The following is a 14,508-nucleotide window of genomic DNA, read 5'->3' as shown; positions in this document are numbered from 1 at the left end:
TGGAATTAATGATTTGGATAACTGCCCTTTAAAGGCTGTTTACTTCTCTGTAAATTGAGTATTTCTGCATGTCTTGTTTTTGTAAATGTAACCTTTATGGAAATTAATCTAAGCACCAAAAGCTTTCATTTAACATCACTACTGCCGTGGTTCAAAGGGCAGAGAGCAAAATGACAGCAGGACTTTCAAAATGATGAAATGACAGGGATAATTCCAGATTAAAACATCCTTTGAGAAATGAGAAATCTGCCTGGAATCAATGCGTCTGTTCGGTGTGGTGTGAACCGCTCCCCGCAGGAATCTCATTCATCTCCTGTTGAGGGAGGGTCCAAAAATTCAACTTCCTCAATCCCTGTTGGACTTAAAAAAGAAGCAATTTTGAACCTAATTGGGTTAATATTCATGCACATTAAATAAATTGTACCTTTTACGCCAGGAGTCTCTCCTGTGGTATCAACAGAGGTCGTGTCTGCGAGCAGCTCCCTCACGGTGCTCTCGAACCCCAGCAGGGTGCCGGCCAGCTGCGTTAGCGCCCTCAACTGGTGCGACGTCAAACTGAAGCTGCGCTGTTTCGTGAGCCTCTCCGCTGGTGCTGCAACGAGTGGGAAACAACAGAGACGCTTAATAAAGGCCTGTTTGCATACGTGCCTGACAGACGGGTGCACGCCGCACTCCGGTTTTCCATAGAAACATTTGCCACCACACCTCCTGACCCACATGCACTCGTCAGAAAAACAACCCCAGCCTCCAGTCTTGCCGTGCACAGCACCTCTTATAAATATCGACCCATTCATGTTTTCCCACTGCACATCACAAACAAAGAGGCTGCGGAAAAATATGCAAAACTTTGCTCCCCGAGAAGTCGCACATGCACATCCTCCTCTCTCGGCACAAAACTTTTTCTCCCCTAACCCGCCGATGACCCCCTCGGCAAATATGGATTTCCCATTTTGGAGGCTGCCAAAGCCATCACCCAGGGGATGTTCCGCATTAAGCTGGAGAATGGGCGGCTGGGAGATGCGTTGCCATACTCCTAGACACATGCACAAATACTTTTGTGTGTCCGCTTAAATGAGTTCCTCCGCCGCAAAAGCATTTGGGAATGGATGAACTCCGTATTAGCCCCGACTCTGAAAGCATGGAGATGATTGAGTGTTGAGAAGGGAGGGAAGGGGGGAGGCTTTTTCCAGTAATTGTAATATTATTGCCTCAAGTTCTTAATGTAATTTTGCCATATTGTTAAACAGAATCTGACAATATGACAACACACGGTCCCCGAGGAGCCTTGGGTTAATCATGCATGAGGTCGGATCCACTCCGCGTGTTGGCATTTGTGCACACTTACATGAGTGTTTACGAGAAAGGGCTGATAAGATACGTGCGCGTCTGTGGCTGCAGGGCATACGCACGTGCCCTCGCGTGCCTGCACACGGGGCCATTATGAGTAGCGGAATAGAGTTTGACACATTTGCACACGTCAGTCTTGCGGGATGATTACCGCAGCGTGCCACGCCGTGTGGAGTCTGACCTCCAGCATGTTTGTGCTTACAAATCCAAACACATGCATGTATTTATGTGCACGTGTGTCCGAAACACATGCGGATGCTTGCGTGATTATTTAGTGTGTGTCTCGCTAGTGCAGAACTTCATTTGTGCGTATGTGTAATTAAAGGGCAGCCCGGCTGTAATGGGGTCCAGTGGGAGCCTGGTGTCAGGAGCCGACCTGAGAGCCGATGTGCTTATGCCTGACCTGTCTGACACCCACGTGACAAGCCTCACTCTCCAACCTGCACATTCACATATGCACCAGCAATCTTGTCTCCTTCGGAAGTCGCCTGCAAATCAACAGGGCTTCCCGTTCAACGGGGACCGGGCTAAAGTTGTCAACCACTCAGGAGTAAACAATCCAAACCACATGAGACAGGGAGACATGAGAGAGACATGTTGGGTTCTCCTAACAGCTTGTATCTCACACACACACACGCACACACACACACCCTTCATCCCACCCTCTGATGGAGCGGTGCACCCATTAACCACCACTTCATCTCGAGCATCACCCCTCTCTAATACATGACCATTCATTCAATTCATTGGCTCAACATGTGACCCCATAATAGTTTCACTTGCTCGCTAAGTCACACTCTAAGTATTAAACGCACATGACCTTGATGGTTAGCGATGCTACGCCCCAGCCCCACCAATGAGCTCTGGCACCCAGGCTATATAGGTATTTATAGGCTTCTCCCTAGCCAAATAGGCCTGTAGCTATAGCGGTCTAGTACACAGCCATCTAAACCTCATTATACCTTTGTCACAACAGTGAGGCCAAATGGAGGCTCTCATAGGAAGTTGATGGAGAGGGTGTGCTTAAAAGCACCCAGGTGTGACATATAGCATTGTGCATGGCATGTCTCATAGAGCGAAATGTGGAAGGGCACCATAGCAGGCAGAGGAGTTCAACCAAAGGCCACGGTACTAAGAATCAATAAGGGAGAGCTGCCTCTGAAAGCACTCAGAACATGAAATAGGACCTCCCATGTGTGGCAGAGTAGTGTGGAAGAGGTTTATCTAAAGATGAAGAAAACCAAGATATTAAAGGGAAATGATCAAAATGAACACAAATGCCCAGTCATGCAGGTCCATTTAGCAAACAGGCGGGTGTCAGCCAAGACTCTGTGAGTGGGGAGTCAGGCCAGGAAATGTGAGGAAACACCAAACTTCTCAAATCTACAGTGGCCAGTTTCACTTTGTAGCTTTCATCAACGACAACAATGTAACACTGACGGAAAAAATCAAAGCGAGCAGGTATTCTTGGCGAGCCATCAATCTTCTCATCTGTCTCTCCTGTGGGTTTCACCATCAGCTCCGCAGCATACTCTGCTCTCTCTCTCTCTCTCTCACACACACACACACACACACACACACACACACGCACACACACACACACACACACACACACGCACGCACGCACACTTGACTGGCAGGGAATGGGAAGAGAGGAGGAGATCTAGAGGAAGAGAAAAGGGTGGTGGTTAGGGATGAAAACATGGGGAAGAGAGGGAGGGGCAGGATAAGGGAATTCCCTTAGCAGTTGTTATTGATTCCGGTGTTTACGGGCGGATAGTTTAGTGCCGTTTACAAAACAGAACAGATGCAGCCAGTGAGCAAAAAGGTAAACAATTGCTGTGTGGCGGGCGGCCAAATCCCCAGACTGATGTATTAAACTCACGGTGAAGAGCATTTCCCCTTTGGCTGCACTTATTGCCACTTCATTTGTTCCCTCACATGCACACTCTCCCTCTTGCCATCTCTCTCCTTCTCCGTGTCTCTCTTTATCTCCCATTCCCTCATTTATCTGGGGGGGGGGGGGGGGGGGGGGGGGGGGGTGCTGCTTTTTGCGTCTGGCTATTTTCTGTCCTTCTCTGACCCAGGAGGCCCAGATCTTCCAAACAGAGCTATTAGTAGGGGGAATTGCATGTGTCTGACATGGCCGAAAACCAATTATTAGACACTTTCTACCAAATGATGCCCCGTCTTTGGGGAATGTGCAATCATGCAATAATTTAGCCACAGATTTAATTTCTCTCTTGCACAGCGTCTATACCTCTTTCATGCTCCAACCCTCATTTTCCTCTTTTACTCTCCTTCTGTCCCTCTGTAGTGTATATCAGACCATCGGAGAGGTAGCGTTCCTCACACTCCCTAACTGGCCTCAGTGTTCTATTTTAATGGCAATAGAAGGATGGTCTCTTTTACTGGTTTGCTGACTGGTTTGCTGACTGGTTTAGGTCATAACAGAAGGCCCGGTACTGTCAAAATGAACATACAGCCAGTTCAGCTAAACTTTAATCAATAAATCCATGCATGCTTATCAGAAGGAACAAGGACAGCATTAAAGCAGCCCCATCACATGGCCTACAGGAGTTCTATCTTTAGCTATCTGTGCACGTAAAACAACCTATTAACTGTCTCTTGCATGTTAAAATCTGTCAAATTTAGTTTATGTTTTATAGCAATTAGTTATTGTATATATTGACTTTAAAGTGGACAGGAAATGGCTCCGGGAGCTCTGAATACTTTGCTGTAAAACACAAAAATGCTGGCTAAAGTGCTACAGCAGACAACAAAATGGAGGAAAAAACCAAGACGTGACACCTGCAGCTTTATTGAGGGGCGTGAATAATGTTTAATAATAACGTCTCTGAGGTTCAGAGAGCTTCACGACGGCTTGGCTTCCGTTTCTGTCTCCTTTTCTGTCTAAAAGGTTGAACCCAAGCCGCTGTGCTGCACGCGTGTCTGTGGAAACACGAGCAGCCAATGTGGACTGCCCGGGCCGCCATGTGACAGCCGGGTCCTCCTCGTCAGTCGTGGCCCACTGCTCACTAAGACAGCATTATTATGGGAAGCCTCCCGTGGTGACTGTCTCTGACGCACGCACACGCACGCCCACACACACACACAATCACACACACACACACACACACACACACACACACACACACACACACTCTCTGGTCTCCTGTGGCCTTTTCCGTGGGTGCTGTCTAACCAAACCACAGCAGGGGTCATCTGCCCTTCACAGAAGAGGAAAATGTATTTTAAAGTGCGATATCTCAAATAGGTGGACGACTTATTATAACGTTTTTGGAGTTTTATGTAACAAACATTTGGTGACAGCCAGATGGGGTTAAGACGTTTCTGGCTGGACACTTAAACCAAGCGGACTGAATTAGGAAGCCAGAAGAATGCCTGGTGTTGATAGGGGCATTTCACTAAAACCCCCTTGTTCACATCATTGTTTTGAAGCTCTCGGACTCTTCATCACTGACTCTTCATCACTGACTCTTCATCACTGACTCTTCATCACTGACTCTTCGTCACTGACTCTTCATCACAGACTCTTCATCACTGACTCTTCGTCACTGACTCTTCATCACAGACTCTTCATCACAGACTCTTCATCACAGACTCTTCATCACTGACTCTTCATCACTGACTCTTCGTCACTGACTCTTCGTCACTGACTCTTCATCACAGACTCTTCATCACTGACTCTTCATCACGGACTCTTCATCACTGACTCTTCATCACAGACTCTTCATCACTGACTCTTCGTCACTGACTCTTCATCACTGACTCTTCATCACACTGTGCAGGGTGTTCTCAATAAGCCAGCCTTTTTTGTCTGTGCTTTCTCAATAGAAGGTGCCAAGAAAATGTTCATATCCTTGAGCTTTTCAAGAAGATACACAAAAGCCATTGTGGACACTCCATAGGAAATTGGACAAAAAAATAAATAGGAAAACATAATGCACATTCTCAAGGGCCACAAAACATATTTTCCCCCTGTGATTTCACGGTCGCCACGATTTACGGAAAATAACACGCAGACTCGCATAAACACACGCAGAAAGTAATAAACCAAATCTTCTCACAGTGAAAATAACAAATTCCTCAAACTTTTCTTCATAAAAAAGGACAAAAAAGTGTCACAGCCAACATCAAGAACAATAAACAATAGACCTACACACTCGAGTATACAAAGCTACAAGCAAACCCCCTTCCTAACCCATAATCACACAGTAGAATGCGGGTGCACGTCCCTTGCTGACAGTGTGTATAAATTCAGCCAGAGATATGATGTAGAGAGGAGATGCTCTTAATAAATATTAACTAATACCATTCCCAAGTAGCCTCAATCCCCATAAGCACCTCCAGTGTCAGTCAGAGTCGCAGCCAAGCTATCGCTCGTCGCTACAGAAACGCTGTCCCTGATGAATAGACTGCTGTGCTGTCTTGGAAAAAAAAAAAGTTCAAAGAGCCAAAAAGGCTGAGGGGGTGGATTGGGGAGGTGGTGAGGGTGCATGTGGTTGCTATACATGTTCTTACTGAACTCTTTTCTTTTTTTTTCTGTGGAGCCACCAGCTGCAGAGCATCAAAAATCTGGAGAAGGTTGAATTCAAATCACTGCTATCAGAATAGGACCGAGCGACTCGCCCCTGTGGTCAGTTGTTGGGGATTAAATTGCACGGTTGCACGTAGAGAGAGTTCGGAGTGATGCGTTTGATGTCCTCGGAAAACACAGAAACCCCATACGCACGAGTGGAATCACTGCCGCCATACGGGAATGTGATGGTACATTTTAAAGAGGGATGCATTAAATGAAACACCTTTAATCTCACGGTTTTCTAAGTGAGGCAGCAATCCCCCCCCCCCCCCCACCCGCAGCATGCCTCTAGTGTTTGTAATTATTGCAACTTCACCTTGAAATGTATAGAAAAAACTGGGATAAGCTGCATATATGGATATTTTTTTGCTTCTTACTGTGAATGTGGAATGTTGGAACATACGTAGTGCTTAAAGTTTATTCCACCAACCATACATCTAATGTAAGTGGGGGAAAAGTGCACTATGGCTCTCACACATATGCTCACACACCCCGCACACACACATACACACACACAGTGCAGTAGTCCCTTGCAGACTCAGTGAGGTGTGTTAGTAAGGTTTAAAGCTTTTATTGTTCCTGACCAGCCAACCTGTCTACCCCACTCCCCAGCCTTACTGCTCACCCCATTACACTTGGAAAACTGCAGAAAAATAGGACAAGAAGAAGGAAAAAAGGGGGGGAAGTGGACGCTGGAGAGATGGAAGAAGAAAAAAAGAAAAAAAGGAACCTTCACATCTGCCTAGGTACCATGTCAGTGCCTACCTGTGAGTTGGTGGGGTTAGAAAAGGAGGCAGATCTCGCCGCGAGCGCTGTTAAATGGTTCAGTGGTTTGACAGTGGCTGATGCTACAGACAGCCCCGCTCCCCTGGGAGCCTGCAAATTCTCTCAGGCATGGATCTTATCAAAATATACCTGCCGTCTGCCTCCACGCTGCAGAAAAGAAAGGAAAAAACAAACTAACAATAACAGCGGGGAAGGAGGGAGACATCTAAGGGATCATTGCACGCTTATGAAAAAGAAGAATTGGTTTTGTCATAATCGCCGTGACAATTACGGGCCCAGAATACAGCTGACAGTAAAGTGTGAAATCAGATTATGCGTTTATCTTAAAGCTTTGACTCTTGAGGAGCCACGGGCCGTATTCAGGGCGGTGGTGGGACCTAATGCACAAACAACACAAAAATGTAATCCCAGGTGTAGCCCTCAACAATGTGATGCAGCTGCTGTACAACACACACACACACACACACACACACACACACACACACACACACACACACACACACACACGTATACACCAACTCAGGTAAAAGTGCTCCATTTTACCATCATTACACAGCACAGGTCCCCCTGCTCCCTTTGGAGCCGTGTTCTGCCTCCGGTGCTACATTTGACGGTTTGTTGAGCGGCACGTAGGTGTGTAGCCTCAGCCGCGTTACGTGATCAAACACCCCAACTGACGCATGGCCAATTATCGCGGCTGCCTCCCCTCATCTCACATTTAAGGAGAGGCAAAGTAAAAACCAGAGAGGGAGCGGGAAGGAGAGATGGAACGAAGGAGATGGGGAGGAAAAAACACAAGGCTGCTGTGTGTATTTATCGAAGAATGGCAGATGTAAAAGCACCCCCCCCACATTCCTCAGGGAAGCTGACATGTGCACCATTTTTGAAAAACCAAACAATAGCTCCCACAGTTTGCATTTTATTTGGTTGTTGGTTTTTTACCCCCCTTGTTGTGAATCTTTACCCTCAGCAAATGTAAATAGGCCAAAATGAAGCAGACAAAGAAAATATGGGGGGGAGCGAGGAATCAAACGTGACATGGCGTGTGAAGGTCTGGGGTCTTTTCTCGTCTATAACATTGTCTATAACATCTATTTCTCGTGTATAACATCAGCGGCCGTCTGCAGTTGTACACACGTAAGCTTCAGTTGGCCCTCCTCTGACACGGGGCAAACCAAACAGGCAGCACTTTCAATGGGTGAAAATAAGACAGGGGGCAAAAGTGGAGGACCACAGCACCCACAGGCAACACATCTAGGAAAGGTCACCTACCTACGGTTGCTGGAGACTTGGCTGAATGTTTCTTAACCTTGTAGCTGCTCGTGTTGTCCCTCAAGGCCAGCTCACATTCTTTCTCCATCAAGGAGGTCAACTCTTGGGCCACAGTCCTGAGGTAGGCTGCACTGAGAAACCCCACAGTGGTGTGTGCTTCTACTAGTCTTGAGAGGACGTGGAGCTCATCTGTGAGGGCTCGGGTCAGAACTGGTACAGCACAGTGGAAGCCTGCCACCAGTTTGTCAAAGCCAGTCTCGCAGCCTGGGCTGGTACACAAGGCAGAGAGGAGATCCAACACAGACTGGGATCTCAGACGCTGGAAGGTGGAAACAAATATAGAAAACCGTTGGTATCTTTGCTATATAAACCTTTCTAAAAACATCTTTTATCTTACCTGGTAATGCGTGAGCACTTCAGACTGAGGGTAAAGGAAGAACAGTTGCTGCAAACAGCGGAGCCGTTCAGGAACGGACATAGTGGGAATATGTCCAGGCTCGGCCTTCAAAGGGCTGTGGGCTGACAGTCGCCACAGGACGTGGCGTCGTAGTAGGAGACGGATATCATCCCACACTTCCTGGATCTGAAGGACAACCATAGATTGAAGCATCCAACAGGAGTCTCTATTGTTGGAATGATTTGTCTTACATCACACGGTCACATACTGTATATTATAGGTATAGAATATATTAATAATATATTTAACGAACAATGTGTGGGCAGTTACAAATGTGATTGAGTTAAACGAACAAGATTACAACTGCCGATGAAATCAAACCAGATATATGAAGTAAATACCTCCAACAATGTGTCATCTCTGACTGCATGCACTAATGGGATGGATGTGGTCGCCAGAGAGGAGGTACATGGAAAGCAGACGCCACACTGAGCGGACACGTTCAGCAGCAGCTGCAGAGTAACTTCCTCTTTCCCCTCCTCTTCAGACCTCAGGTACTGTTGCTGTAGAAACCGAGGAAAGCAAATGTTGACATCATAGACAGGAATCAGTTGGTTCTACACGTCCGGATATCACGATGACCAAATATCATCAGAGCGTTCAGCGTCTGTGCTGTGGGCGGAGGCGTCAGGACGCCCTCAGAGCAGTGCTGAGGCACCTGTGACCGGGCCACCGAGCCTCCAGATGATGGGGCGCCTGTCGGGCAGCATCCTCGCTCGCTCGCTCTGACCTCTCCAACAATACATTTGCATGTGTGTTCAATTGTATGTTCAAAGTTTCATGTGTTTGTAATAATATTTTTTTTAAAGGTAAGTAAAACCTGAACGCCCTCATGTGGGATCAATAAAGTATTTCTTCTTCTATCATCATGTCAAAACTATTAAAAGCTTTTTTGATCACCATCATCGTTGTCCACTGTCATCAATAACCTGATGTATTACCAAAGCTTCAAAGAAGTCTGTGAGTTCCTGGAGTCCTGTGGAAACGTTCTGGAGGCTGCTGTGTCTTCTGGGGTTGAACCACTGCAGACAGTCGGTCAGACTGGACGTGTGGGAGTCACACACCGTGGCCTGCAGCTCCTTTAATGGCTGCTCTTTGCTAACGGGAAGGATGAGAAACAAAAGACAGATGACTTGTCATATAGAATCTCTTGTTTTTGTTGCTGTTGTACTTTAATGAAGGCATCAACCCTTAATTATTAGTTTCCACTCAAGACCTAAAATGGAAATCATCTAATTATGGATATTTCATAAAAAGGTGGCACGTGGGCAAAATCAATACATGTAAAATCCACGATGCACTTCTGGGCAGCATCGGTTCTGCTCTGCTCTGGTTCAACGTGCGTGTGGACTAAAACATCAACAGTAATGAACGCAGACACCAGTGCACGACTTTGTAACAGTCTGTGTTAAGCATTCGGTATGAAGCATCATTACAGGCATCTCCGACACACTCCTCCTGTCATCTAACGTCTTCCCCCTTTCCACTGTGAGACATAATCACACACACACACACACGCACACACACGCACACACACGCGCGCACATCTCATTTCATTTTAACCGACTGCATCAGCTATTCTGTTTCTTCTTTAATATGACAGATTAGCAACGACGTGTGTGGGCTTAACACATTTAGTCATTTCCATGCAAATCAATATATACATACTCAGCCATGGATGCCAGTGTGTAGACAAGCGTGCGTAGCTGTGCGTGTGTATGTGTTTTGACTTACACAAATGCATTATTAAACATGTTGTTCTAGGGTGGAATGAATACATCAATCAGCCAATCAGTTAAAAACAATGTATTTATACATATTAATGTTTTCATTTTATGATGAGCTGTCAAAACATGAAGCCTGATCCCAGGGATCAAACATCTATCTTTTGTTGACCGTTGCTTTATTCACAAAGCGTCTTTGAGCCTCGGTGAGAGAAATGACCAGAATCTGAACCATGTCCCCTGAATGGGTTGGTTAAACTGCGCGGTGCAGAGCTACAGCACCACCGACCCGTCACACAGCTCACGGTTCTATAAACCGCCTCTCACCTGCTCCACGTGCAGATGTTGTACAATGGCAGCACATTAAACAACCGGTCTCTCTGACACACTCTCATTTCAGAGCAGGTCGGGATGAAATGTTATAGACTGGCAAACTACTTTGCTCCAGGTTGGACATCACCATCATCTCCCTCTTCAGCTGGTTCTCTGTCCCTTTTATTCTTTAGGGACTCCAGACTCTGCATTTCTTTCTCTTGACATGGACTCACTGACTGACTGTAGCCTTGATTAGCAGCATTTTGCAGTCATTTGTTACAGCTCTCAAAGTCTTGTTAAGCGTCGGCCTTCGTGATGCCTCCTTTTCCAACCATTGTGTATTTCTCTATGACTAAGAGAGTATTGTAAGATGAAGCTATGACCTTAACTTGTGCCAGACTTTTGGAGAGAATCAACTCTCAGAAAAGCTTGCCCAAAGCTCACAAGCTGCCAAACACAGCTCCAGCAAGGTCAAAGCATAAGCAGCCCGGCTCAGGGTAGCTAACGGCACTGTGAGTAAAACTACGTAATATAACACCACTTTAAACAACAGAACACACTCTGAGTTGATGTTTTGTGCAGATAACCTTTTGCCATTCCTTTCTCTAGGGGAAAAATGTTCTTCTCACAAGAAAACCACCTTTATTAGGCATAAAATAATCCACGGTAGATAAAATATAGAAGGGTAGAAATTTAGGAAGGACTGCCAAAGTATCACCTTTTCTAGCCACGTTACAAGTTTATGCACCAAATCCGCATTAAAAGTCCATTAAACTGCAGCATGGGGCTCCACATATGTGTGCTCACGCACGCACGCACGCGCGTGCTTGTGTGTGTGTGTGTTTATCGTATGTCATAAACATAGATTTTCATTCTGGGCTCCACCCCAGGACTTCCAACAGACAGCAGGTTTCAAATGGGATTCCATCTGCAGTCTGTGTCTCGCTCTCGAGCTTTGAGCTTCATTAAAATCTGGGACGATGCAGTAAGTAGTGTGGTAACACCGGCCTGGTGGTTCTTCTCTGAGATGCAATTTTACCGCAGTAAGAGGACAAAGTGTGATTGCTGACCTCTGCTTGAAGCCGCAGACACATGCTGGCGTGCAAAAGCTTTTTATGCTTCTCTCTACCTGTAGATCGGCTCTGGCTTTCACTCAGAAAACAACGTTCTCTAATCAGCAGCAGCACCTGCCACATAGTCAAGCCTTAGCTTCACAGTTTTTCCTTTTCCCTTCTTTCTTTACATTCCTCCCAAAGCTCTTACTTTCCCCAATGTTCTTTTCTTTACTCCCACCTTTCAATTACCCCTCCTTACGGTCTTGTGCTCTAAGTCATAATGTCAGAGTGGATGGCCTGTGTCAAGAAGTCCATCCTGATCTCCACAATGTTGCGACCTTTAGTCCGCTGGCGTGAGAGCTACCTGCAGCCTAATCAACTTGGCCGGATTAGCTCCGAACCTGATGACTTCTACTGGCAGCAGCTCAGACATCAGGGGAAGAGGGAAAATGTGAGGAAAGGAAGGTTAGAATCGGTAGGATACAGTCAGGCAAAATGAAACCGTTCAACTTTCTTACAAGGACAACAATGAGTAAATGTGTAATGGCAAAAAGGCAGGAGTAAAACACAACAAAGGAGCCTGGAACTGAGGATCCTTTAGGCTCCTTCACAAACATGTCAATCATCTTCTTTCCAAAACACACAGACACACGTAGCTTTTCAGTGTGGAAGTGAACTCTTTTCAGCCCAGTCTAGTTTGACAGTCGACACCACAACCATGCCCCCCACCAACCTTCTCCACAGCTGAGAAAGAAAGGGAACAACCACAGCTCTTTTATTAGATATGATGGCACATTTCACAGCTCCCTGACTTACAGAAACTCAATCCCGCGATTAGTCAGCGCTTTGACGTTATCTTAAGTTCCTTGTCAGAATTAATTTAGTGTGGGTGGGCTGCTGCGGGGCTGTCTGCTGCGCTCTGCTTGCCTACAGGAGGAGGAAGCTTGGAGGCAATAAGAGCTGGAAGATCCCTTTCAAATAAGCCCGAGCTCACGTCTGTGCCAAAACAGCCACCTGAGAACCAAATATCTCCTCCATCAAAGGGGCCCATTTTGCAAAGAGGAAAAAGGAGTGAATGAGCTTGAATGAACGAGCTGAAAACAGATCCCATCCTGGCCCAACCTGTCGACCATTTAGTGCCCTGAGTCCCTGGCCCAGCCAATAATACCAAAGATCCGATAAACCGATATCCTGACTTAACACATGTGGCGTACCACTCCCAACTGGGAAGCACACCCCTGTCCTAAAAGATAAGAACTGATGGATTACAGCATTTCAATTTGGGGCACCCAGCTTCCCTGTCAGTTTATCTTAATCTTCTACAATTAGGAGCAGCTCTTAGGCAAATCTCTGACATCTGAGAACTGGGACTAGACCAGCAGTCCTTGGACGTGGCTCCCTCTTCTCCATCTATCTGCTTCCCTTCGATCTCCATTTCTGTAATTTGTCCCACACGCCGATAAGTCACTTCTTTGGGGGTGGAAGCATACATACCTGTCTGCAGGCTACCCGTGCGGAGACCATGGCCTGGATGTGGCCGACAATGTGCGGCCTGTCCAGAAGTGGCGTGAGAGTTAGCCACATCATGACAAGCACAGACCAGTGGTCCCCCACAGCGAGAGGAGGATTGCATTATTTTTAGCCCCATTCTCTATTATCTGGATGCTTTGTTCTCATAATGGTTATCCCTCTGCCATCTGCAGGAACACAAAATAACCCTATAATGCTTAGAAAGCAGAAAAATGGCCCGGCCTTTGATAATAAGCCTTGAATTACCTACCCAAGGGTTTTCGTTTCAAGATGTGGAATCTTCAATTATTATGTTCCCATTTAGGAGTATAGGAAGAAAAAGAGAGAGGGGGGGGGCAGTGAGAGAGAGTGAAAGAGTGACGAAGTGAAGCGTCCCAGACACTAATGGTGCCAGAGTGGGGCTTTGTTCACATGCTACACTTAGCCATGTCCTTCATCATCTGCCCCCAGACACAGCAGACCAAAAACAATAAGAAAAGAAATATAGATTTCTATTCACCCTGCACCCTTTCTATGCCTTCAATGTATCTGTGCCATCATATAGTTGCAGTGATTGGTAAAAAAGGATATCACGTGGATTCCTGTTAAATAGCACATAGCATTTATTTTAGAGCTATGTGCATGATGGGACTGTGGTGTGTTAAAGCATATGTACACAGGAACATGCAGGATGGCGGTAAATGCTTACACATGCACGTGGAATTGGAATATGCACGTGTGCAAAGCAAGATGAAATACTGTTGTGGCAATATTTCCCAAAGTGCTCATTTATAGGAAGTAATTGTGAACATACAGTGTACGCTTATCTTCAATACTCGGACAGTCTAAAGTGTAAAATGCTTTTGCTTCTTTTACTGACCTATTGGCGTTGGGGTCGAGTTTGTCCTTTGTGTCTCTTTGGAAGTGTCCAGGGTCCGGCTCACAGGAAACGCCTGAAGCCTGCAGCTCCATACCGCTCTGCAAGGTAACACAGCCAGAGAGGAGAAGAAATGTGATCATGGCATTCAACATTAGCTTCATCCAACCTGGGTCCCGTTCATCACAGAACTAATGAGAAGACGGGGGTCAGGATCCAATCAGCTACTTAGCCTGACACCAAATAAGAGAGCTCAGGAGCGGTGTATTACCACCAGATCCTCACCCTGGTTGCACAAACAAATACACGTGCACAGGCACTTGGTTCATAATTGAAATCTCCTGAAACACAGCTCTCATTGAGGAGCAGAAATCCATCACACCTGAAGAAATATAAGCTTCTCACCAGTCCCAGTTTCCTCAGAAAGTCATTTAGAGAAGGAGCTCTTGATCAAAGCTCATCATTTCCACCTGCCGACACAGCAGATACAAAAAAATCAAATAAATAAAAAAAAAATGAGATGCTCTTCAATAGATAAACCACTCATCGCACGTGTGTGGCTG

At 46.2% G+C, this 14,508-nt stretch overlaps 1 protein-coding gene across 10 annotated transcripts in view; it reads right to left on the bottom strand.

The window, feature by feature from the left end:
- kiaa0825 (KIAA0825 ortholog) overlaps positions 1 to 14,508 on the bottom strand; it is a 91,065-nt gene that overhangs the window by 73,871 nt on the left and 2,686 nt on the right. For 8 of the 10 annotated variants that reach the window (XM_057032888.1, XM_057032889.1, XM_057032886.1 and 5 more), the window contains 7 exons: positions 14,351 to 14,415; positions 13,949 to 14,046; positions 9,407 to 9,563; positions 8,807 to 8,968; positions 8,406 to 8,591; positions 8,009 to 8,327; positions 425 to 592 (listed from right to left, as the gene is read on the bottom strand). In XM_057032888.1, the coding sequence (XP_056888868.1) occupies positions 425 to 592; positions 8,009 to 8,327; positions 8,406 to 8,591; positions 8,807 to 8,968; positions 9,407 to 9,563; positions 13,949 to 14,040 (1,084 nt within the window). In that variant the 5' untranslated portion in view covers positions 14,041 to 14,046; positions 14,351 to 14,415. Of the gene's footprint in view, positions 1 to 424; positions 593 to 8,008; positions 8,328 to 8,405; positions 8,592 to 8,806; positions 8,969 to 9,365; positions 9,564 to 13,053; positions 13,257 to 13,339; positions 13,369 to 13,948; positions 14,047 to 14,350; positions 14,416 to 14,508 lie in introns of those variants that run through there. The other 2 variants (XM_057032893.1, XM_057032887.1) reach the window with 2 other exon arrangements.

This window comes from Takifugu flavidus, chromosome 5, assembly GCF_003711565.1.
Source record: "Takifugu flavidus isolate HTHZ2018 chromosome 5, ASM371156v2, whole genome shotgun sequence".
Lineage (NCBI taxonomy): Eukaryota > Metazoa > Chordata > Actinopteri > Tetraodontiformes > Tetraodontidae > Takifugu > Takifugu flavidus.
The sequence above is the reverse complement of the archived record's forward strand: the minus strand, read 5'-3'. Positions and strand labels throughout refer to the sequence as shown.